Source organism: Oncorhynchus keta, chromosome 15 (genome assembly GCF_023373465.1).
Source record: "Oncorhynchus keta strain PuntledgeMale-10-30-2019 chromosome 15, Oket_V2, whole genome shotgun sequence".
NCBI classification, from domain to species: domain Eukaryota; kingdom Metazoa; phylum Chordata; class Actinopteri; order Salmoniformes; family Salmonidae; genus Oncorhynchus; species Oncorhynchus keta.
Window position 1 is genome coordinate 22,675,548 of NC_068435.1, and position 26,904 is coordinate 22,702,451.

At 41.3% G+C, this 26,904-nt stretch overlaps 1 protein-coding gene across 11 annotated transcripts in view; it reads left to right on the forward strand.

Annotated features, from left to right (window-relative positions):
* Positions 1–16,560, forward strand: part of LOC118395203 (disco-interacting protein 2 homolog C) — a 282,104-nt gene extending 265,544 nt beyond the window's left edge. For 10 of the 11 annotated variants that reach the window (XM_052463693.1, XM_052463692.1, XM_052463696.1 and 7 more), the window contains 5 exons: positions 823–880; positions 3,274–3,348; positions 3,780–3,954; positions 4,092–4,215; positions 14,533–16,560. In XM_052463693.1, coding sequence (XP_052319653.1) covers positions 823–880; positions 3,274–3,348; positions 3,780–3,954; positions 4,092–4,215; positions 14,533–14,785 — 685 coding nt within the window. In that variant the 3' untranslated portion in view covers positions 14,786–16,560. The remainder of the gene's footprint in view (positions 1–822; positions 881–3,273; positions 3,349–3,779; positions 3,955–4,091; positions 4,216–14,532) is intronic. The other variant, XM_052463704.1, reaches the window with a different exon arrangement.
* The last annotated feature ends 10,344 nt before the right edge of the window (positions 16,561–26,904 follow it).

Here is a 26,904-nt window from a genome sequence, read left to right on the forward strand (position 1 = left end):
AAGTTGGAACCAGACACATTCCTTGTGACACGCGTGCCCAATATTTGACTTTAAGATTAGAAAGACGGCCCGGGGTTAGAATAGTGAGCCTAGGTAGTGTATCATCCTAGAACATCCCACACCCAATCAACAGATCAATAGGCCGCACCCTGCAGTCGATAGATAGATAGATAGATAGATGGATAGATAGATAGATAGATAGATAGATAGATAGATAGATAGATAGATAGATATCCTACAGTAAACTAATAAATGCTTTTGTGTTATTTGAAATATTTGTTTTCGTATTCTGTTACCGAAGACATTCGTAAACGCAACCAAGTCATTTTTGCGAGAGCATGTATGAAATGTAGTAATTCCACTGCTAGGATATTACAATCGAAATTACTGCTCATTAGCCTCGAGGCCCAGCGGTAAAAGTATTTTTTTAAATGTGTGTGTGTGCACACTTAAGAGGGCCTGTGGGAAGTAAACGTGCCACCTGAAATGCCCGTCCGGCCCTGGCAAGGACACATAACAACAAGCTGCACACTGGGCCCACAGCTATTCACATACACACTGTGTAATTGTAGACAGTCATTTTGGTCTACACCACTGCTCTTCTCCCTGGGATGTAGCTATTGTGTTTGTGTTGAAAGTTCAGTTTCATTTGTAGAATAAAAGGACTTGTCTTGTACTCACAGTGCTTGTCTCAAATGGCACCCTATTACCATAGGGTTCTGGTCAAAAGTAGGGCACTATATAGGGTGCCATTTGGGACAGATCCACAGCATTGACTCAGCAGCCCAGTAACTCTTCACTTCTTCCCTTCCTCCCTCACAGGGTTCGTCTGGTAGAGAGAGGGTCTCCACACAGCTTACCACTCATGGAATCTGGAAAGGTGAGTCCCTGCCTGACTTGCTGAATGAATAAACAAATGGTAGTCATTTGCATAGACAAACTTTACAATTAAGTATTTTTATTCACTGAGACTAAACTAGTGTAAACTGTTTGTGCTGTGCTGTGCTGTGCTGTGCTGTGCTGTGCTGTGCTTTGATTAGTCTAATTGTGTATTTAGTTTCCACAGCAACCCATCCCCATAATTGAGGAAGTGTAGGTGAGAGAGTAGGACTGTTATGGGGACCGTATTACCGCCACACCGACGTTCACGTGTCGTGAAGGCAGTCAAATTCCACATGACCGTTTAGTCACAGTAATTAGACTTCTCCAAGCTCTGATGCTGCTGCTATTTAAATTACCAAACTTGCTAACTGTCTGGTACTCAGCACTCTATTGTCCCTCTAATCACTCTGACATCAATGCAAATGTAAACAAAAATTGAATCAAACACTTCATGAGAGCCCATGAGTTCATGTTGGACAACATTTCTATGTAATAGCGTGAGAAAACAGGGTGATGGCCTCATAAAAAGAGGAGGTTCCCATCAGCTTCCTATTGGCTAGGTCTATAATATTTTTATTTCACAACTTTTGCTATTTAAGTGCATAGATAAAAACAATTCCCCTGCCCCTGAAAGAGGTGCATGATAATGGTCCATTCTAAATCAAAACAAATGTCACAGATCATTTTTAGTATACCAATCAAAAGTTTTGGACACATGTACTCATTCAAGGGTTTTTCTTTATTTTTACTATTTTCTACATTGTAGAATAAATAACAAATATGTAATCATGTCATAAGCAAAAAAGTTTTACACAAATCAAAATGTATTATACATTTTAGATTCTTCAAAGTAGCCACCCTTTGTCTCGATGACAGCTTTGCACACTCTTGGGATTCTCTCAACCAGCTTCATGAGGAATGCTTTTTCAACAGTCTTGAAGGAGTTCCCACATATGCTAATCACTTTTTGCCTGCTTTTCCGCTTCTCCCGGGTGACGCACCGGTCTAAGGCACTACAGACACTGGTTAGATTCCAGGCTGTATCACAACCGGCCGTGATTGGGACTCCCTTGGGCGTCGCACAATTGGCCCAGCGTCGTTAGGGTTTGGCCGGGGTAGGCCGTCATTGTAAATAAGAATTTGTTCTTAACTGACTTGCCTAGTTAAAAAAAATAAAAAATCCTTCACTCTGGTCCAATTCATCCCAAACCATCTCAATCGGGTTGAGGTTGGGTGATTGTGAAAGCCAAGTCATATGATGCAGCACTCCAGCACTCTCCTTCTTGGTCAAATAGCCCTTACAAAGCCCGGAGGTGTGTTTTAGGTAATTGTTGTGTTGAAAAACAAATGATAGTCCCACTAAACGCAAACCAGATGGGATGGCATATCACTGCAGAATACTGTGGTAGCCATGCTGGTTAAGTTTGCCTTGAATTCTAAATAAATCACTGACAGTGTCACCAGCAAAGCACCATCACACCACCTCCTCCATGCTTCACGGTGGGAACCACACATGAGATCATCCATTCACCTACTCTGCGTCTCACAAAGACACAGCGGTTGGAACCAAAAATCTCAAATTTGGAATCATCAGACCAAAGTACAGATTTCCACCGATCTAATGTCCATTGCTCGTGTTTCTTGACCCAAGCAAGTGTCTTCTTCTTATTGGTGTCCTTTTGCAGCAATTTGACTCAAGGCCTGGTTCACGCAGTCTCCTCTGAACAGTTGATGTTGAGATGTCTGTTACTACTCATCCGGAGTGTGCTATTCTGTTCTTCTGAAATTGACTACATTTTCTTCATATCATGTTTCTTTAGACCTGTCTAAAGTAAATAATGGATTTATTGTGAAGGTATAGGCTATATTACATGATTTTTTGTCTAATAAATGTAAATGTTCCAAAGGTCTGCATCAGAGGCATGTGTGGATGCCAGGAGATGCTAAATGTGTTTGTTAATTAACGGTCAATTACCGTGAGACCGGCAGTCATTTGCTTAACAATCACTGGCTGATGAAATTTTGTGACCGCCCTAGGTGAGAGTGAATTGTGCTCCGGGTCAGTCAGCGTTCTGCTCTGTGTTTCAAAGGGACCAGCCGGGAGATCAAGATCAGTCTGTCACTCAATAATAAGGCTTTTATTTCTGTTTGCGTTCCAAATGGCACTATATAGTGCACTACTTTTGACCAGAGCCATAGGCACTATTAAGGGAATTAGGGCCACATACTGGGAGAGAGCGAGTGGGCCATTTCAGTCCACTCTACTCGGGGCTCGGCGGTAAATTAGTTATATAAATGGCCTCGCTGAAGGGAGAGAAATAGAGAGGAGTGAAAGGGAGAGAGTAGTGGAGAGATGAAAGTCACTAATTGTCTCATCCTTATTGCCATCAGATTCTACCTGGGGTTCGAATTATCATCGCCAACCCGGAGACCAAGGGACCACTGGGAGACTCGCACCTTGGAGAGGTCGGTTCAGACATAATCATGCTCTCATTAGAATCCATACAAACTACAATACATCAGGCTACAAATCCGTTTCTCTCTGTACTTTAAGTGTCATACCTCATTGGATGTGTACTCTCTCATTAGACTAAACTACAATAGTCTCTCTCTGTGTACTGAAAGAGCCAGTCCACGTAACTTCCAGACACATTCATTTCTTCGTTCTATCCAGTCTAATGCTAAGTTCAGTAAGTGTTATGTAATTGGTTCTCGCTGGATTGGTCTGTGGCCAAATGCACTACAATAGAAGTCCAGAGCAGAGTTGTGCTGAATTGATTTGGGTAAAAATAATCAAACTAGACGTGTATTGGACCCCAGAGGATAGCACATTAAAACACTTGTTTCAAAAGTTGTCCTCAATGGAAAAAAATATTGAATTGTTGTCCTGTTCACAGATCTGGGTGTGCAGTGGACACAATGCCAGCGGCTACTTCACGGTGTATGGAGACGAGGCACTGCAGTCAGATCACTTTAATTCCCGTCTGAGCTTTGGAGACACACAGACAATCTGGGCCCGCACCGGATACCTGGGCTTCCTCAGGAGGACCGAACTGACTGATGCCAGCGGGGGTACGTTAACTGTTCCCATCACTACCAAATGTACTTATTACTGCATACTTTCTCTGTTTTACTGGTGAGGTCAACATACATTGTCTGAAGTGTTTGTATTTGCGCGTGTGTGTGTGTGTGTGTGTGTGTGCGCGCAGAGCGACATGATGCCCTGTATGTTGTGGGGGCACTGGATGAGGCCATGGAGCTGAGGGGAATGAGGTACCACCCCATCGACATTGAGACCTCCGTCATCAGGACACACAAGAGCATCACAGAATGGTGAGAACTGTAACTCATTTCATAAGGCTACAAACAGTTAATTCAGAAGGTATTTTACACATTTTGTTACATTACAACCTTATTCTAAAATGGATTAAATAAAACATTTTCCTCATCAATCTACACACAATACCCCATAATGACAAAGCAAAAACAAATTCCTTATTTACATAAGTATTCAGACCCTTTGCTATGAGAATTGAAATTGAGCTCTGGTGCATCCTGTTTCCATTGACCATCCTTTTGATGTTTCTACAACTTGATTGGAGTCCACCTCTGGTAAATTCATCGATTGGACATGATTTGGAAAGGCACACGCCTGTCTATATAATGTCCCACAGTTGACAGCGCATGCCTTTATGGTAGAGTGGCCAGATGGAAGCCACTCCTCAGTAAAAGACACCTGACAGCCCACTTGGAGTTTGCCAAAAGGCACCTAAAGGACTCTCCGTCCATGAGAAATAAGATTCTCTGGTCTGATGAAACCAAGATTGAACTCTTTGTCCTGAATGCCAAGCGTCACATCTGGAGGAAACCAGGCACCACTCATCACCTGGCCAATACCATCCCTACGGTGAAGCATGGTGGTGGCAGCATCATGCTGTGGGGATGTTTTTAAGCTGCAGGGACTGGGAGACTAGTCAGGATCGAGGGAAAGATGAACGGAGCAACGTGCAGAGAGGTCCTTGATGAAATCCTGCGCCAGAGCACTCAGGACCTCAGACTGGGGGGAACGTTCACCTTCCAACAGAACGTCCTTCTGTAGCTCAGTTGGTAGAGCATGGCGCTTGTAACGCCAGGGTAGTGGGTTCGATTCCCGGGACCACCCATACGTAGAATGTATGCACACATGACTGTAAGTCGCTTTGGATAAAAGCGTCTGCTAAATGGCATATATTATTATTATTATTATTTAACAACAACACTAAGCACACAGCCAAGACAACGCAGGAGTGGCTTCAGGAAAAGGCTCTGAATGTCCTTGTGGCTCAGCCAGAGCCCGGACTTGAACCCAATCGAACATCTCTGTAGAGACCTGAAAATAATTGTGCTGCGACACTCCCCATCCAACCTGACAGAGTTTGAGAGGATCTGCAGAGAAGAATGAGAGAAACTCCCCAAACACAGGTGTGCCTGATACCCAAAAAGACTCGAGGCTGTAATATCTAACAAAGGTGCTTTAACAAAGTACTGAGTAAAGGGTCTGAATACTTATGTGAATGTGAGATTTCTGTTTTTATTTTTTTGTCTAAAAAACATTTTTTGTTTTGTCATTATGGGTTATTGTGTGTAGATTGAGGGGGGGGGGACTATTTAATCAATTTTAGAATAAGGTTTAACGTAACAGAATGTGGAAAAAGTCCAGGGGTATGAATACTTTCCGAATGTACTAAAATTAGTGTATTGCCTGTATCCCGGGTTTCAGCACCATGAAAAATCACTTGAGGATTTGTAGTTCTGGTGGGTGGATGGCGTAGCTCACCACTTTACGGGCAATCTATCTAAACAAATGTCATTCTGATTTTGTCCAATTTCAAATTGTTAATGTTGACCAATTAAAATGCCACAGATAAACGAAGTACTGTACTGAATGTGTTTGTTGAAATGTCAGAGTGAGTAGCTAGCTAAGTACTTACTGTACTGTATGTTGTTGTTTCAGTGTGGTGTTGACTAAGTACTGTATGTTGTTGTTTCACTGTGGTGTTGACTAAGTACTGTATGTTGTTGTTTCACTGTGGTGTTGACTAAGTACTGTATGTTGTTGTTTCAGTGTGGTGTTGACTAAGTACTGTATGTTGTTGTTTCACTGTGGTGTTGACTAAGTACTGTATGTTGTTGTTTCACTGTGGTGTTGACTAAGTACTGTATGTTGTTGTTTCACTGTGGTGTTGACTAAGTACTGTATGTTGTTGTTTCACTGTGGTGTTGACACTGTGGTGTTGACTGTGGTGTTGACTAAGTACTGTATGTTGTTGTTTCACTGTGGTGTTGACTAAGTACTGTATGTTGTTGTTTCACTGTGGTGTTGACTAAGTACTGTATGTTGTTGTTTCACTGTGGTGTTGACTAAGTACTGTATGTTGTTGTTTCAGTGTGGTGTTGACTAAGTACTGTATGTTGTTGTTTCAGTGTGGTGTTGACTAAGTACTGTATGTTGTTGTTTCAGTGTGGTGTTGACTAAGTACTGTATGTTGTTTCAGTGTTGTTGACTAAGTACTGTATGTTGTGTCTCAGTGTGGTGACTAAGTACTGTATGTTGTTGTTTCACTGTGGTGTTGACTAAGTACTGTATGTTGTTGTTTCACTGTGGTGTTGACTAAGTACTGTATGTTGTTGTTTAACTGTGGTGTTGACTAAGTACTGTATGTTGTTGTTTCAGTGTGGTGTTGACTAAGTACTGTATGTTGTTGTTTCACTGTGGTGTTGACTAAGTACTGTATGTTGTTGTTTCAGACTAAGTACTGTATGTTGTTGTTTCACTGTGGTGTTGACTGTTGATGTTGTTGTTTCACTGTGGTGTTGACTAAGTACTGTATGTTGTTTCAGTGTGGTTGACTAAGTACTGTATGTTGTTGTTTCAGACTAAGTACTGTATGTTGTTGTTTCAGTGTGGTGTTGACTAAGTACTGTATGTTGTTGTTTCAGTGTGGTGTTGACTAAGTACTGTATGTTGTTTGTGGTGTTGACAGTGTATGTTGTGTTGACTAAGTACTGTATGTTGTTGTTTCACTGTGGTGTTGACTAAGTACTGTATGTTGTTGTTTCAGTGTGGTGTTGACTAAGTACTGTATGTTGTTGTTTCAGTGTGGTGTTGACTAAGTACTGTATGTTGTTGTTTCAGTGTGGTGTTGACTAAGTACTGTATGTTGTTGTTTCAGTGTGGTGTTGACTAAGTACTGTATGTTGTTGTTTCACTGTGGTGTTGACTAAGTACTGTATGTTGTTGTTTCACTGTGGTGTTGACTAAGTACTGTATGTTGTTGTTTCTGTGTTGATAAGTACTGTTGTTTCACTGTGGTGTTGACTAAGTACTGTATGTTGTTGTTTCACTGTGGTGTTGACTAAGTACTGTATGTTGTTGTTTCACTGTGGTGTTGACTAAGTACTGTATGTTGTTTCACTGTTTCAGTGTGGTGTTGACTAAGTACTGTATGTTGTTGTTTCAGTGTGGTGTTGACTAAGTACTGTGACTAAGTACTGTATGTTGTTGTTTCAGTGTGGTGTTGACTAAGTACTGTATGTTGTTGTTTCACTGTGGTGTTGACTAAGTACTGTATGTTGTTGTTTCACTGTGGTGTTGACTAAGTACTGTATGTTGTTGTTTCAGTGTGGTGTTGACTAAGTACTGTATGTTGTTGTTTCAGTGTGGTGTTGACTAAGTACTGTATGTTGTTGTTTCACTGTGGTGTTGACTAAGTACTGTATGTTGTTGTTTCAGTGTGGTGTTGACTAAGTACTGTATGTTGTTGTTTCAGTGTGGTGTTGACTAAGTACTGTATGTTGTTGTTTCACTGTGGTGTTGACTAAGTACTGTATGTTGTGTTTCACTGTGGTGTTGACTAAGTACTGTATGTTGTTGTTTCACTGTGGTGTTGACTAAGTACTGTATGTTGTTGTTTCACTGTGGTGTTGACTAAGTACTGTATGTTGTTGTTTCAGTGTGGTGTTGACTAAGTACTGTATGTTGTTGTTTCACTGTGGTGTTGACTAAGTACTGTATGTTGTTGTTTCACTGTGGTGTTGACTAAGTACTGTATGTTGTTGTCTCAGTGTGGTGTTGACTAAGTACTGTATGTTGTTGTTTCACTGTGGTGTTGACTAAGTACTGTATGTTGTTGTTCCACTGTGGTGTTGACTAAGTACTGTATGTTGTTGTTTCAGTGTGGTGTTGACTAAGTACTGTATGTTGTTGTTTCAGTGTGGTGTTGACTAAGTACTGTATGTTGTTGTTTCAGTGTGGTGTTGACTAAGTACTGTATGTTGTTGTTTCAGTGTGGTGTTGACTAAGTACTGTATGTTGTTGTTTCACTGTGGTGTTGACTAAGTACTGTATGTTGTTGTTTCAGTGTGGTGTTGACGTTTCAGTGTGGTGTTGACTAAGTACTGTATGTTGTTGTTTCAGTGTGGTGTTGACTAAGTACTGTATGTTGTTGTTTCACTGTGGTGTTGACTAAGTACTGTATGTTGTTTCAGTGTGGTGTTGACTAAGTACTGTATGTTGTTGTTTCAGTGTGGTGTTGACTGTACTGTATGTGTTGTTTCACTAAGTACTGTATGTTGTTGTTTCACTGTGGTGTTGACTAAGTACTGTATGTTGTTGTTTCACTGTGGTGTTGACACTGTGGTGTTGACTAAGTACTGTATGTTGTTGTTTCAGTGTGGTGTTGACTAAGTACTGTATGTTGTTGTTTCACTGTTGTTGACTAAGTACTGTATGTTGTTGTTTCACTGTGGTGTTGACTAAGTACTGTATGTTGTTGTTTCACTGTGGTGTTGACTAAGTACTGTATGTTGTTGTTTCACTGTGGTGTTGACTAAGTACTGTATGTTGTTGTTTCACTGTGGTGTTGACTAAGTACTGTATGTTGTTGTTTCAGTGTGGTGTTGACTAAGTACTGTATGTTGACTAAGTACTGTATGTTGTTTACTGTATGTTGACTTGTACTGTATGTTGTTGTTTCACTGTGGTGTTGACTAAGTACTGTATGTTGTTGTTTCACTGTGGTGTTGACTAAGTACTGTATGTTGTTGTTTCAGTGTGGTGTTGACTAAGTACTGTATGTTGTTGTTTCACTGTGGTGTTGACTTCACTGTGGTGTTGACTAAGTACTGTATGTTGTTGTTTCAGTGGTGTTGACTAAGTACTGTATGTTGTTGTTTCAGTGTGGTGTTGACTAAGTACTGTATGTTGTTGTTTCAGTGTGGTGTTGACTAAGTACTGTATGTTGTTGTTTCAGTGTGGTGTTGACTAAGTACTGTATGTTGTTGTTTCACTGTGGTGTTGACTAAGTACTGTATGTTGTTGTTTCACTGTGGTGTTGACTAAGTACTGTATGTTGTTGTTTCAGTGTGGTGTTGACTAAGTACTGTATGTTGTTGTTTCACTGTGGTGTTGACTAAGTATGTTGTTGTTTCACTGTGGTGTTGACTAAGTACTGTATGTTGTTGTTTCACTGTGGTGTTGACTAAGTACTGTATGTTGTTGTTTCAGTGTGGTGTTGACTAAGTACTGTATGTTGTTGTTTCACTGTGGTGTTGACTAAGTACTGTATGTTGTTGTTTCACTGTGGTGTTGACTAAGTACTGTATGTTGTTGTTTCAGTGTGGTGTTGACTAAGTACTGTATGTTGACTAAGTACTGTATGTTGTTTCACTGTGGTGTTGACTAAGTACTGTATGTTGTTGTTTCACTGTGGTGTTGACTAAGTACTGTATGTTGTTGTTTCACTGTGGTGTTGACTAAGTACTGTATGTTGTTGTTTCAGTGTGGTGTTGACTAAGTACTGTATGTTGACTAAGTACTGTATGTTGTTTCACTGTGGTGTTGACTAAGTACTGTATGTTGTTGACTAAGTACTGTATGTTGTTGTTTCACTGTGGTGTTGACTAAGTACTGTATGTTGTTGTTTCAGTGTGGTGTTGACTAAGTACTGTATGTTGTTGTTGTTGTTTCACTGTGGTGTTGACTAAGTACTGTATGTTGTTGTTTCACTGTGGTGGTGTTGACTTCAAGTACTGTATGTATGTTGTTGTTTCACTGTGGTGTTGACTAAGTACTGTATGTTGTTGTTTCACTGTGGTGTTGACTAAGTACTGTATGTTGTTGTTTCACTGTGGTGTTGACTAAGTACTGTATGTTGTTGTTTCACTGTGGTGTTGACTAAGTACTGTATGTTGTTGTTTCACTGTGGTGTTGACTAAGTACTGTATGTTGTTGTTTCAGTGTGGTGTTGACTAAGTACTGTATGTTGTTGTTTCACTGTGGTGTTGACTAAGTACTGTATGTTGTTGTTTCAGTGTGGTGTTGACTAAGTACTGTATGTTGTTGTTTCACTGTGGTGTTGACTAAGTACTGTATGTTGTTGTTTCACTGTGGTGTGACTGTACTGTATGTTGTTGTTTCAGTGTGGTGTTGACTAAGTACTGTATGTTGTTGTTTCACTGTGGTGTTGACTAAGTACTGTATGTTGTTGTTTCACTGTGGTGTTGACTAAGTACTGTATGTTGTTGTTTCAGTGTGGTGTTGACTAAGTACTGTATGTTGTTGTTTCAGTGTGGTGTTGACTAAGTACTGTATGTTGTTGTTTCACTGTGGTGTTGACTAAGTACTGTATGTTGTTGTTTCACTGTGGTGTTGACTAAGTACTGTATGTTGTTGTTTCAGTGTGGTGTTGACTAAGTACTGTATGTTGTTGTTTCACTGTGGTGTTGACTAAGTACTGTATGTTGTTGTTTCAGTGTGGTGTTGACTAAGTACTGTATGTTGTTGTTTCACTGTGGTGTTGACTAAGTACTGTATGTTGTTGTTTCACTGTGGTGTTGACTAAGTACTGTATGTTGTTGTTTCAGTGTGGTGTTGACTAAGTACTGTATGTTGTTGTTTCACTGTGGTGTTGACTAAGTACTGTATGTTGTTGTTCCACTGTGGTGTTGACTAAGTACTGTATGTTGTTGTTTCAGTGTGGTGTTGACTAAGTACTGTATGTTGTTGTTTCACTGTGGTGTTGACTAAGTACTGTATGTTGTTGTTTCACTGTGGTGTTGACTAAGTACTGTATGTTGTTGTTTCAGTGTGGTGTTGACTAAGTACTGTATGTTGTTGTTTCACTGTGGTGTTGACTAAGTACTGTATGTTGTTGTTTCAGTGTGGTGTTGACTAAGTACTGTATGTTGTTTCAGTGTGGTGTTGACTAAGTACTGTATGTTGTTGTCTCAGTGTGGTGTTGACTAAGTACTGTATGTTGTTGTTTCACTGTGGTGTTGACTAAGTACTGTATGTTGTTTCAGTGTGGTGTTGACTAAGTACTGTATGTTGTTGTTTCAGTGTGGTGTTGACTAAGTACTGTATGTTGTTGTTTCAGTGTGGTGTTGACTAAGTACTGTATGTTGTTGTTTCACTGTGGTGTTGACTAAGTACTGTATGTTGTTTCACTGTGGTGTTGACTAAGTACTGTATGTTGTTGTTTCAGTGTGGTGTTGACTAAGTACTGTATGTTGTTGTTTCACTGTGGTGTTGACTAAGTACTGTATGTTGTTGTTTCACTGTGGTGTTGACTAAGTACTGTATGTTGTTGTTTCACTGTGGTGTTGACTAAGTACTGTATGTTGTTGTTTCACTGTGGTGTTGACTAAGTACTGTATGTTGTTGTTTCACTGTGGTGTTGACTAAGTACTGTATGTTGTTGTTTCACTGTGTTGTTGACTAAGTACTGTATGTTGTTGTTTCAGTGTGGTGTTGACTAACTGTACTTGACTAAGTATGTTGTTGTTTCACTGTGGTGTTGACTAAGTACTGTATGTTGTTGTTTCACTGTGGTGTTGACTAAGTACTGTATGTTGTTGTTTCACTGTGGTGTTGACTAAGTACTGTATGTTGTTGTTTCAGTGTGGTGTTGACTAAGTACTGTATGTTGTTGTATGTTGTTTCACTGTGGTGTTGACTAAGTACTGTATGTTGTTGTTTCACTGTGGTGTTGACTAAGTACTGTATGTTGTTGTTTCAGTGTGGTGTTGACTAAGTACTGTATGTTGTTGTTTCAGTGTGGTGTTGACTAAGTACTGTATGTTGTTGTTGTGTGGTGTTGACTAAGTACTGTATGTTGTTGTTTCAGTGTGGTGTTGACTAAGTACTGTATGTTGTTGTTTCACTGTGGTGTTGACTAAGTACTGTATGTTGTTGTTTCAGTGTGGTGTTGACTAAGTACTGTATGTTGTTGTTTCACTGTGGTGTTGACTAAGTACTGTATGTTGTTGTTTCACTGTGGTGTTGACTAAGTACTGTATGTTGTTGTTTCAGTGTGGTGTTGACTAAGTACTGTATGTTGTTGTTTCACTGTGGTGTTGACTAAGTACTGTATGTTGTTGTTTCACTGTGTTGTTGACTAAGTACTGTATGTTGTTGTTTCAGTGTGGTGTTGACTAAGTACTAAGTACTGTATGTTGTTTCACTGTGGTGTTGACTAAGTACTGTATGTTGTTGTTTCACTGTGGTGTTGACTAAGTACTGTATGTTGTTGTTTCACTGTGGTGTTGACTAAGTACTGTATGTTGTTGTTTCAGTGTGGTGTTGACTAAGTACTGTATGTTGACTAAGTTGTATGTTGTTTCACTGTGGTGTTGACTAAGTACTGTATGTTGTTTCACTGTGGTGTTGTTTCTAAGTACTGTATGTTGTTGTTTCACTGTGGTGTTGACTAAGTACTGTATGTTGTTGTTTCACTGTGTTGTTGACTAAGTACTGTATGTTGTTGTTTCAGTGTGGTGTTGACTAAGTACTGTATGTTGACTAAGTACTGTATGTTGTTTCACTGTGGTGTTGACTAAGTACTGTATGTTGTTGTTTCACTGTGGTGTTGACTAAGTACTGTATGTTGTTTCAGTGTGGTGTTGACTAAGTACTGTATATTGTTGTTTCACTGTGGTGTTGACTAAGTACTGTATGTTGTGTTTCACTGTGGTGTTGACTAAGTACTGTATATTGTTGTTTCACTGTGGTGTTGACTTACATGTTGTTGTTTCACTGTGGTGTTGACTAAGTACTGTATGTTGTTGTTTCACTGTGGTGTTGACTAAGTACTGTATGTTGTTGTTTCACTGTGGTGTTGACTTACATGTTGTTGTTTCACTGTGGTGTTGACTAAGTACTGTATGTTGTTGTTTCACTGTGGTGTTGACTAAGTACTGTATGTTGTTGTTTCACTGTGGTGTTGACTAAGTACTGTATGTTGTTGTTTCAGTGTGGTGTTGACTAAGTACTGTATGTTGTTGTTTCAGTGTGGTGTTGACTAAGTACTGTATGTTGTTGTTTCAGTGTGGTGTTGACTAAGTACTGTATGTTGTTGTTTCAGTGTGGTGTTGACTAAGTACTGTATGTTGTTGTTTCACTGTGGTGTTGACTAAGTACTGTACTAAGTACTGTATGTTGTTGTTTCACTGTGGTGTTGACTAAGTACTGTATGTTGTTGTTTCAGTGTGGTGTTGACTAAGTACTGTATGTTGTTGTTTCACTGTGGTGTTGACTAAGTACTGTATGTTGTTGTTTCACTGTGGTGTTGACTAAGTACTGTATGTTGTTGTTTCACTGTGGTGTTGACTAAGTACTGTATGTTGTTGTTTCAGTGTGGTGTTGACTAAGTACTGTATGTTGTTGTTTCACTGTGGTGTTGACTAAGTACTGTATGTTGTTGTTTCAGTGTGGTGTTGACTAAGTACTGTATGTTGTTGTTTCACTGTGGTGTTGACTAAGTACTGTATGTTGTTGTTTCACTGTGGTGTTGACTAAGTACTGTATGTTGTTGTTTCAGTGTGGTGTTGACTAAGTACTGTATGTTGTTGTTTCAGTGTGGTGTTGACTAAGTACTGTATGTTGTTGTTTCACTGTGGTGTTGACTAAGTACTGTATGTTGTTGTTTCACTGTGGTGTTGACTAAGTACTGTATGTTGTTTCAGTGTGGTGTTGACTAAGTACTTTATTTTTTGTTCAGTGTAGTGTTGACTAAGTACTGTATGTTGTTGTTTCACTGTGGTGTTGACTAAGTACTGTATGTTGTTTCAGTGTGGTGTTGACTAAGTACTTTATTTTTTGTTCATTGTAGTGTTGACTAAGTACTGTATGTTGTTGTTTCACTGTGGTGTTGACTAAGTACTGTATGTTGTTTCAGGGTTGTGTTGACTAAGTACTTTATTTTTTGTTCAGTGTAGTGTTGACTAAGTACTGTATGTTGTTTCAGTGTGGTGTTGACTAAGTACTTTATTTTTTGTTCAGTGTGGTGTTGACTAAGTACTTTATTTTTTGTTCAGTGTAGTGTTGACTAAGTACTGTACGTTTGTTTGATGTTGACTGTTGTTGTATGCATGTATGTTGTTGTTTCAGTGTGGTGTTGACGAAGTACTCTGTTGTTTCAGTATCATGTTGACTAAGTACTCTGTTGTTTCAGTATCATGTTGACTAAGTACTCTGTTGTTTCAGTATCATGTTGACTAAGTACTCTGTTGTTTCAGTATCATGTTGACTAAGTACTCTGTTGTTTCAGTATCATGTTGACTAAGTACTCTGTTGTTTCAGTATCATGTTGATTAAGTACTCTGTTGTTTCAGTGCGGTGTTCACATGGACCAACCTCCTGGTGGTGGTGGTGGAGTTGGATGGTTCGGAGCAGGAGGCCCTGGACCTGGTGCCCCTGGTGACCAACGTGGTTCTGGAGGAACACTACCTGATCGTGGGAGTGGTGGTGGTGGTGGACATCGGGGTCATCCCCATCAACTCTCGGGGAGAGAAGCAGAGAATGCACCTCCGGGATGGCTTCCTGGCTGACCAGCTGGACCCCATATATGTGGCCTATAACATGTAGCCTGTAGCCTGTAGCCTGCCATCTGTAGACCTACTAGACCATAGTACAAGGCCTTGTATGGACAGACAGTGCTTTATGTACATACTGCAATGCAACAGGACCTCTGGTCTCTGACAAGAGCAGGGAGAGAGATGAGAAGAGGACGTGAGTGCATAGACCCAGGCGCTCGCTGATTGTGTGATGTTGTTGCTAGTTCAAAAACAAAAGCACCTACAATTGGAAGAGCAGGTGACGGGTTAGTGAAGTGTTGGATTGGAATGGGAGGAGCTCCAGATGATGAGAGAGGAGAGTCCCAGTCTAGTTCAGATTCTTGCTTTTTTGGTTGTTGCTTTTGAAGTAAGTGTGTATATATTTTCATGTTGAGTATTGCTGAAGTCGCTTGTTTTTTTAATCTGCCCTCTAAGAGGTTAGGGTATTTTTTAAGAATATTTACAAATTGTGGCAAATGCTATTTTATGTTTACCTTTTTTAATATCAATCATTACACATACAGATATGTTTTGATACAGGACATATCAGTGTTGTTCTTGAACTTTACAATATGAAGTACAATATGTTGTTTTATGTTTGTTGGTTCATTTTTTCAACCAAGTTTTTAATTCTGCGCGAACATTTATTTTTCTGTAACAACTGTCCCGACTACAAGGGGAACCAGTGTGATTATTTTAACTACAGCAATCTTTTACTCTGTTATGTTAAATATCATTATACATAAATTAAAGGAAAACACGTTATTTCATATCATGTAAGTATGTACAAAACGGATTTAATTTATTTTGTTCTCTTTAGAAGTATATGAGAGAAGACATTCAAGAATGTTTTAATCTTGAATATTTGCTAATATAAAACAAAGCATTGTATTACCTTGAGTGAATAGTATCACATCAAGTATATCAAATATAGATCTATATTAATTAAAAGACCTAGGATTCACTGGCGAGGTCAACGTACATTGTCTGAAGTGTTTGTATTTGCGTGTGTGTGTGTGTGTGTGTGTGTGTGTGTGTGTGTGTGTGTGTGCGTGCGTGTGCGCGCAGAGCGACATGATGCCCTGTATGTTGTGGGGGCACTGGATGAGGCCATGGAGCTGAGGGGAATGAGGCACCATTCAGTACTTCTCACTTGCATGACGTAGACAGAGCTGAAGTCGTTGCGTTGTTTGAAGGACATAAAGGGGAGGAATATAAGGATTCAGACTGTCCTCTCAATAACTGCACACAGACAAATAAGAGCTCTGAAAGGATCAAAAGCAATTTTGGAGAAATGATGTGTGTGTGAGGAGGATGGTACAAACACCTCTGGTGGGAATGATGATAATGAATATGTCTGTGCTGGCGTGTCACACTTGTATCTGAAACAACAGGTTGTAGATGGTCACCAGAATTGTAAATAGAAAGTTTAGTCCTTCATATTTTTGCATTGAGAGATCAATCAGGGCTCCTTATATTGATGTCACCGAGGGGAAATTATGAAAAAATCATTTTACAGAAACCCTTTAAAGGAATACATGTTGGAGCAACTCAAGGTGGAAGAACAGATTTGGGGGAGCGTGAAACCTTATCTGTGGGGAATCATATATGATTTAATATTAAAGTTCAAGGCTAAGAATGTTTTAGTGAAAAACGTTAGAATCATTAAAAGCACTTTCTACACATTATTTTTTTTTTTGGCAAGGATGTCCCTGACATGTTTTTAAAGATGAAATGTCTTAACTGAGTTGGCATAAGTCTTTCAGTTAAATAAATATTTCAATGATTTTGACGATTAAATGACAATTGTTTGTTTATTTTTGCAGCAGTACATGTTGTTTCACAGAGGTTTCATCTCAATGTAATTTTATTGTATGCTCAAGCATATTAGATATGTTACATACACTGAGTATACAACACATTAAGAACACCTGCTCTTTCAATGACAGATTGACCAGGTGAAAGCTATGATCCCTTTTAATTTAATTATACCATACATTATAGGAATTATACAACAGGTGGGTCTAATCCTTGACGCTGATTGGTTAAAACCGCATTCCAGCCAGTGCCTATTTAAGCAATAAGGCCCGAGGAGGTATGGTATATGGCCAATATACCATGGCTAAGGGCTGCTCCCAGGCACGATGCAAAGCGGAGTGCCTGGACACAGCACTTAGCTGTGGTATATTGGCCTATATCACAAATCCCTGAGGTGCATTATTGCTATTATAAACTGGTTACCAACGTAATTAGAGCAGTAAAAATAAATGTTTTGTCATACCTGTGGTATAAGGTCTGATGTACCAAGGCTGTCAGCCAATCAGCATTCAGGGCTCGAACCACCCAGTTTATAATACACAATCTACCATCGGCTAAAGCTATGACTGCGCAACCACTGTTTCATCAGCACAGCCAGACAATTTTTTAAAACTGTAAAAAGCATCTAGACATTATCTCCCATTTCTTTTAAACTAGCAGTTGGTTTTCAATAGCGGAAATTTGTATGAACCTTGCTGTCTGTCTCTGACATTTGCAACATTTCAATATCTCCAGCTGTCCCATAGTAATGAACGTGTGGGGTCGGGACAAGACACAGGCAGCTTTTCTCAGCCAGTCAAAATCATGAATCAGCATCATTTTATGAATATATAGAAATAAATGTCAATGTAAAATGAAACAATGCAGTTAGTTTGCAGTCTTTCAAACTTCAGTCTAGAGTGTTTGTGTTCGCTGTGTTATTGGCTGGCTCCTCTGAACAACAGTGTCCTGGCGGGGGAGCACATGTTCTATGTACTGGGTGAAATCGCGTATCATTAGCTAATTGTTATGGATGTATCCAAATAAACATCACTAGAAAACAGCTTATTGCAAATGCAGCTACGTTGCTGTTATTCTGGCAGCACTGTTTGACATGACTGTTAGCAAAAGTTGGCTAGCGAGCAAGCAAGGGATAATAATGTTGCCAAACATCATGGCAGCGACACATTTAGAACAAACGACCGGGTCGTGTCCATAGATGCAGAACAAAAAGACTTAGCGACTGGGTCCACTCTCCGGCAACCGAACCAATTAGAAAGAACGACCAGCTGGCTTGAGTAGCAACCCTAGATGTGTGTTTGGACTATATCCCGTGGAAGGATGAGATGGTATGAATGAACTCATCAAAATAACGATGATGAAAATATATCGATCATTATTTGAATAGGTTGCTAACCTGTTGTATAAAAGTGATAATGCCCTCGAAGCCTATGTTTGGAGGATATATTGGCATGGTTTTCCGGCCCAATAATGCACGCTCTAGAATGCCCTTCAAGCCAATCAGAAAATAGTATTCAACAACACCAAGGTATAAACAGCTAGAATTAATGAATAAATCAATCAATCAGGTTGCTCTGTTACGAGATTACTTTTAAAAAGCTATGTAGCCAAGAATGGTTGAAGCAAAATAACATACTGAGCCAATCATTGTTTCATCAGAGCATTCTGTGCACATCTGAACTTTGTTCTGTTTTGCCACTTTTCTGAGGATTAAGACGTGTAGTATATTTAGATTGTATATTTAGATTGGCTTATCTCATCAAAGTCAGTGAATTTGCATTAACAATTGGCACAGTGAACATGAACAGGGTACAGTTTGTGGATATTTACAAAGTAACTGTGAGATAATTATGTGCTTTGCTCAGATCCACTTTTAAACTGGTTAACCGGCCTCCTGAGTGGCGCAGCGGTAAGGCACTGCATCGCAGCCGGCTGCGACAGGGAGACACGAGGCGGTGCACAATTGGCCCAGCGTAGTCCGGGTTAGGGGAGGGTTTGGCCGGCCGTGATGTCCTTGTCCCATCGGGCTATAGCGGGTCGGGCGCATGCATGCTGACACGGTCGCAATTTGTACGGTACAACTGCAGCTGGCTTAAGGGTTATGCAAACAGTGTGTCAAGAAGCAGTGCGGCTGGGCATGGTCGTGTTTCGGAGGACGCATGGCTCTCGACCTTCACCTCTCCCGAGTCCGTAAGGAAGTTGCAGCGATGGGACAAGACTGTAACTACCAATTGGATACCACAAAATTGGGGAGGAAAAAGGGCTAAACAAATAAATGTGGTTATTGTATCTGCTCATTGAAAAATGATAACTGTCCCATCCAATACTCATCACAGTGCTGTTATTCGGTGGCTTTCACTGAAGAGGTATATATCTGAGCCATTCCTATTATGAAAGCTGGAGACAGGTCTACCCATATGAACATTGATAACACTTGACACCCAGTGTCATAAACAGCTGACATAACTTGTCATAATATGGTCATAACACTGTCATGCACACATATTTAGATCTGTTGTGACATATATTGCATTATTTTATGGCTGGTTATGACCTACATAAGAGTGTCAAAACCCACCACACAAGGCAAAAGGTTCCTTTACATCGTAGCTTCCGTGTCAACATTATCATTGTTATATTTTATTTTATTGACCATATTCAATGATCATTGTAATTGTACCTACCCAAATGCTCTGTTGCTGTTGACTGGGATGAATGCAGGAGCAGAATTCAGGAGCAGGACAATATATAAGGACATGTAAATGACAGGCCCATCTGTCTTATATGATTATGATGGTCCTGACAGTGTCATAAAGTGTATTTTCTTAGTCCAAGTAAAGTGACACAGGATGGTCATAATGCTTCATGAAAGTTATTTAAAATATGAAATAAAATGACTGGAAATAATTACAACTAAGGGTTTAAGAAACAAACTATCAAATGAAAGGAAACTTTGCGGGGGAAAAAATATTTGAATAAATGTTGGTTTTGACACTTATGTAGGTATCATAATCAGCCATAAATCAACACAATATATGTCACAACAGTTGTAAATATGGGTCATGGCAGTGTTATGACCATATTATGACACTTGGTGTCAAGTAAAGTGTTACCTGAGAGAGAGAGAGAGGTCATGAGCAGATGAGCTCCCACATTGTTCAGCATGTTTTTAAAAATAGATCGATTTAGAGTTAGACAAACTTAGATTTCTTTGCAGGGGCGTATACAGGATGCTACCCTAAGCAACATAACCTTCACTCAAAATCAAAACACCAAACCTACAACCTGATTTTTTTGGATGGAGTTTACTTGGAATTACCTGGAATGCTTCCTACACACAAGGATAATTATTCCCAAGCTGTACATCAAATGATCTGGCTGTAACGATGTTCTTCGTTTGTAGAATGAGAGTCGGACCAAAATGCAGCGTAGTGGTTACTCATGACTTTAATAGAAAAAGTGACACATGAAATAACTATACAAAATACAAAACAACAAACGGAACGTGTAACCTAATTACAGCTGGTGAAACTACACAGAGACAGGAACAATCACCCACGAAATACAAAGCGAAACCAGGCTACCTAAATACGGTTCCCAATCAGAGACAACGAGAATCACCTGACTCTGATTGATAACCACCTCAGGCAGCCAAGCCCATACAACACCCCTACTCAGCCGCAATCCCAATAATACAAAACCCCCAATACGAAATACAACAACATAAACCCATGTCACACCCTGGCCTGACCAAATAATAAAGAAAACACAAAATACTAAGACCAAGGCGTGACAGAACCCCCTCCCCCCTAAGGTGCGGACTCCCGGACGCACCTCAAAACCATAGGGAGGGTCCGGGTGGGCGTCTGTCCATGGTGGCGGTTCCGGCTCGGGACGTGGACCCCACTCCATTAAAGTCATAGTTCCTACCCTTCGCGTCCTGGGATAATCCACCCTGGCCGCCGACCATGGCCTAATAGTCCTCACCCAGAACCCCACTGAACTGAGGAGCAGCTCGGGACTGAGGGGCAGCTCGGGACTGAGGGACAGCTCGGGACTGAGGGACAGCTCGGGACTGAGGGACAGCTCGGAACTGAGGGGCAGCTCGGAACTGAGGCAGCTCGGGACTGAGGGGAAGCTCGGGACTGAGGGGCAGCTCGGGACTGGGGAGCAGCTCGGGACTGAGGGGAAGCACAGTACTGAGAGGAAGCCCAGTACTGAGATGAAGCTCAGGTAGGTAGTAGGCTCCGGTAGATCCTGGCTGGCTGGCGGATCTGGAAGATTCAGGTTGACTGGCAGATCTGGTAGAATCTGGTTGACTGGCAGATCTAGAAGATCATGGCTGACTGGCGGATCTAGAAGATCATGGCTGACTGGCGGATCTAGCTGCTCTATGCAGACTGACAGCTCTAGCTGCTCTATGCAGACTGACAGCTCTGGCTGCTTCATGCAGACTGACAGCTCTGACTGCTCCATGCAGGCTGACAGCACCCTGCAGACTGACAGCTCCTTGCAGACTGACAGCTCCTTGCAGACTGACAGCTCCCTGCAGACTGGCAGCTCAGGCTGCTCCGAACAGGCAGGAGGTTCCGGCAGAGCTATAGAGGAGGAAGGCTCTGATAGCGCTGAACAGGCGGGAGACTCCGACAGCGCAGGAGGGAAGGAAGGCTCTGTACACCCCGGCCCATCTACTGTTGATGATATCTGGAAATGTGTATGTACACCCCGGCCCATCTACTGTTGATGATATCTGGAAATGTGTATGTACACCCTGGCCCATCTACTGTTGCTAGCCCCAATTCTGACTTCTGCTCTGATATATGCTTCACTGATTTTTGCTCTCGTAAAAGTTTCAAAAGGTTAGTGAAATGATTTTTCTTTTAATCCTGCGTTTGTTGATTGCATATTTTTTCCTACTTGGCTATGCTAATGAGCTATGTCTGCGGTGGTGGTTTGACATAAATATGTGCTATGTTTTCGCCGTAAAACATTTTAGAAATCTGACTTGCTGGCTAGATAAACAACTTGTTTATCTTTCATTTGAGCTATTTTACTTGTTAATGTGTGGAGGTTAAATATTTTTAGGAATATTTTTGCGCATTGTGCGTTATGGTAATGAGCTTGAGCTGTAGTCACGCTACCAGCAGAGGAATAAAACTCCCGAGCTGGTTAAGGAATACCTAGGATAGGATAAAGTAATCCTTCTCACCCCCCCTTAAAAGATTTAGATGCACTATTGTAAAGTGGCTGTTCCACTGGATGTCATAAGGTGAATGCACCAATTTGTAAGTCGCTCTGGATAAGAGCGTCTGCTAAATGACTTAAATGTAATGTAAATGTAAAAGCCTGGGTTTACTGCACGTTAACACTAGAAGCTTATTATCTAAAATGGATCAATTGAAAGTGTGGGTTCAGAGCGGCAATCCAGATGTGTTGGTCTTTACTGAGATGTGGTTAAGGAAGACTGTTTTGAATACTGATGTTATCCTTTCTGGTTATAACCTTTTTCAGCAAGACAGAGCTTCTAAACGTGGGGGAGTGGCAATCTTTACCAAGGATCACCTTCAGTGCTCGGTTGTCTCCAACAAGTCTGTTCCCAAACAATTTGATTTGCTGGTTTTAAGTACTACACTTTCAAAAAGCTCTTTGTTGACTGTTGCTCGGTGTTATCGTCCTCCATCAGCACCGGCTTGTACCCTACTGCCCTAAGCTCTCTCCTGGCCCCCTACACCAGGTCTCAATGTGTCCTGCTAGGTGACCTAAACTGGGACATGCTTAAACCACCTGACCAAGTCCTAAAGCAATTGGACTCCCTTTCTCAGATTATTGCCAATCCCACAAGGTATGAATCCAAACACCCAGAAAAGGCTACTCTTCTTGATGTTATCTTCACAAATAATCCTGATAGGTACCCCTTTTTCTCCCCAATTTCGTGGTATCCAATTGTTTTTAGTAGCTACTATCTTGTCTCATCGCTACAACTCCCGTACGGGCTCGGGAGAGACGAAGGTTGAAAGTCATGCGTCCTCCGATACACAATCCAACCAAGCCGCACTGCTTCTTAACACAGCGCCATCCAACCTGGAAGCCAGCCGCACCAATGTGTCGGAGGAAACACTGTGCACCTTGGTTAGCGCGCACTGCGCCTGGCCCACCACAGGAGTCGCTAGTGCGACAAGGATTTCCCTACCGGCCAAACAATCCCTAACCCGGACAAAGCTAGGCCAATTGTGCGTCATCCCACGGACCTCCCGGTCGTGGCCGGTTACGACAGAGCCTGGGCGTGAACTCAGAGTCTCTGGTGGCACAGCTGGCGCTGCAGCCCCTAACCACTGTGCCACCCAGGAGGCCTGAACCTTCTTTTTTATATATTTTCAGGTGTATTGTTAAACACACCCCAAATTATAATTAAAAACAGGTTCAGCCTCTGGTTCGACCGTGATCTTGCAGAGTTACTCCACCTCAAGAATTGCATTTGGCAAAAGGCTTGGCACATGCATACTCAGGCTGACTGGCTCTCGTTCAGGCAAATGAGAAATAAGTGCACTCAGGCTATCCGGAAGGCCAAAGTTAGTTACTTTAAATAGCAGTTATCTCTCTGTGGGTCTAACCCCAAGAAGTTCTGGAAAACGGTTAAAGACCTGGAGAATAAACCCTCCTCCTCACAGCTGCCCATGTCCCTTAATGTTGATGATGTGGGTTTTTTACTGACAAGAAGCACATGGCTGAGCTCTTTAATCACCACTTCATTAAGTCAGGATTCCTATTTGACTCAGTCATGCCTCCTTGCCCGTCCAACATTTCCTCATCTCCCACCCCTTCTAATGTGACTATCCCCGATTCTTCTCCCTCTTTTCCCCCGCTACAAAGTTTCTCCCTGCAGGCAGTCACTGAGTCCCAGGTGCTATAGGAGCACCTGAAACTTGACCCCAAAAAACATCTGGGTCAGATGGTTTAGACCCTTTCTTCTTTAAGGTTGCTGCCCCTATCAATGCCAAACCTATCTCTTGACCTTTTAACCTGTCTCTCCTTTCTGGGGAGGTTCCCATTGCTTGGAAGGCAGCCACGGTTCGTCCTTTATTTAAAGGGGAGATCAAGCTGATCCTAACTGTTATAGGCCTATTTCTATTTTGCCCTGTTTATCAAAGTGTTGGAAAAACGTGTCAATAAACTGACTGGCTGTCTTGATGTCTATAGTATTCTCTCTGGTATGCAATCTGGTTTCCACCCAGGTCATGGATGTGTCACTGCAACCTTAAAGGTCACCATTGCCCTTGATTCTAAGCAATGTTATGCTGCTATTTTATTCACCTGGCCAAAGGTTTTGATACAGTAGACCATTCCATTATTGTGGGCTGGCTAAGGAGTATTGGTGTCTCTGAGGGGTCTTTGGCCTGGTTTGCTAACTACCTCTCTCAAAGACTGCAGTGTATAAAGTCAGAAAATCTGCTGTCTCAGCCACTGCCTGTCACCAAGGGAGTACCCCTTGGCTCAATCCTAGGCCCCAAAATCTTCTCAATTTATATCAACAATATAGCTCAGGCAGTAGGAAGCTCTCTCATCCATTTATATGCAGATGATACAGTCTTATACTCAGCTGGCCACTCCCCAGATGTTGTGTTAAATGCTCTACAACAAAGCTTCCGTAGTGTCCAGCAAGCTTTCTCTACCCTTGACCTTGTTCTGAACACCTCCAAAACAAAGGTAATGTGGTTTGGTAGGAAGAATGCCCCTCTCCCCACTGGTGTGATTACTACCTCTGAGGGTTTAGAGCTTGAGGTAGTCACCTCATACAAGTATTTGGGAGTATGACTAGACAGTATGTACACTCCTTCTCTCATCACATATCAAAGCTGCAGGCTAAAGTTAAATCTAGATTTGGGTTCATCTATCGTAATCACTCCTCTTTCACCCCACCCCAGCTGCCAAACTAACCCGGATTCAGATGACCATCCTACCCATACTAGATTGCGGAGACATAATTCATAGATCGGCATGTCAGGGTGCTTTCGAGCGGCTAGATGTTCTTAACCATTCGGCCATCAGATTTGCCACCAAAGCTCCTTATAGGACACATCACTGCACTTTATACTACTCTGTAAACTGGTCATCTCTGTATACCCGTCGCAAGACCCACTAGTTGATGCTTATTTATAAAACCTTCTTAGGCTTCACTCCCCCCTATCTGAGATATCTACTGTAGCCGTCATCCTCCATATACAACCCGTTCTGCCAGTCACATTCTGTTAAAGGTCCCCAAAGCACACACATCCCTAGGTCGCTTGTCATTTCAGTTCGCTGCAGCTAGCGACTGGAACGAGCTGCAACAAACACTCAAACTGGACAGTTTTATCTCAATCTCTTTATTCAAAGACTCAATCATGGACACTCTTACTGACAGTTGTGGCTGCTTTGCGGGATGTATTGGTGTCTCTACCTTTGGTGTCTCCTACCCTTTGTGCTGTTGTCTGTGCCCAATAATGTTTGTACCATGTTTTGTGCTCCTACCATGTTGTTTTGCTACCATGTTGTTGTCATGTTGTGTTGTCATGTGTTGCTGCCTTGCTATGTTGTTGTCTTAGGTCTCTCTTGTCGTGATGTGTGTTTTGTCTTATATTTATATGATAGATATATTATAATCCCAGCTCCCATCCCCACAGGAGGTCTTTTGCCTTTTGGTAGACCGTCATTGTAAATAACTATTTGTACACGCATTTTCAGTCCTGCCCACACATTTTCTATAGGATTGAGGTCAGGCCTTTGTGAATGGACACTCTAATACCTTGACTTTGTTGTCCTTAAGCCATTTTGCCACAACTTTGGAAGTATGTAAGTCGCTCTGGATAAGAGCGTCTGCTAAATGACTTAAATGTAAATGTATGCTTGGGGTCATTGTCCATTTGGAAGACCCATTTGCGACCAAGCTTTAACTTCCTGACTGATGTCTTGAGATGTTGCTTCAATATATCAACATCATTTTCCTCCCTCATGATGCCATCTATTTTGTGAACTGCATTAGCCCTCCTGCAGCAAAGCACCCCCACAAACATGATGCTGCCACCCCCGTGCTTCACGGTTGGGATGGTGTTCTTTGTCTTGCAAGCATCCCCCTTTTTTCCTCCAAACATAACAATGGTCATTATGGCCAATTTTATTTTTGTCATTAGACCAGAGGACATTTCTCCAAAAAGTACGATCTTTGTCCCCATGTGCAGTCGCAAAACGCAGTCTGGCTTTTTTACAGCAGTTTGGGAGAAGTGGCTTCTTCCTTGCTGAGCGGCCTTTCAGGTTATGTTGATATAGGACTCGTTTTACTGTGGATATAGATTCTTTTGTAGCCGTTTCCTCCAGCATCTTCACAAAGGTCCTTTGCTGTTGTTCTGGGATTGATTTACACTTTTTGCACCAAAGTATGTTCATCTCTAGGAGAGAACGCGTCTCCTTCCTGGGCGGTATGACAGCTGTGTGGTCCCATGGTGTTTATACTTGCGTACTATTGTTTGTACAGATGAAAGTGGTACCGTCAGGCGTTTGGAAATTGCTCCCAAGGATGAACCAGAGTTGTCGAGGTCTACAATTTTTTTCTCAGGTCTTGGCTGATTTCCCCATGATGTCAAGCAAAGAGGCACTGAGTTTGAAGGTAGGCCACATCTCCAATTGACTCAAATGATGTAATTTAGCCCATCAGAAGCTTCTAAAGCCATGACATCATTTTCTGGAATTTTCCAAGCTGTTTAAAGGCACAGTCAACTTAGTGTATGTAAACTTCTGACCCACTGGAATTGTGATACAGTGAATTATAAGTGAAATAATCTGTATAAGTGAAATAATCTGTCTGTAAACAATTGTTGGAAAAATTACTTGTGTCATGCACAAAGTAGATGTCCTAACAGACTTTCCAAAACTATAGTTTGTTAACAAGACATTTGTGGAGTGGTTGAAAAATGAGTTTTAATGACTCCAACCTAAGTGTATGTAAACTTCCAACTGCAACTGTACATAAATATAATTTATTTTGTGTTCATGTGGGAGACTCCTCAAACATATGGAAGAAGGTACACTGGTCAGATGAGACTAAAATTGAGCTTTTTGGCCATCAAGGAAAACACTTTGTCTGGCGCAAACCCAACACCTCATCACCCTCGAGAACGCCATCCCCACAGTGAAGCATGGTGGTGGCAGCATCATGCTGTGGTGATGTTTTTCCATCGGCAGGGACTGGGAAACTGGTCAAAATTGAAGGAATGATGGATGGCGCTAAATACAGGGATATTTTTGAGGGAAACATGTTTCAGTCTTCCAGAGATTTGAGACTGGGACGGAGGTTCACCT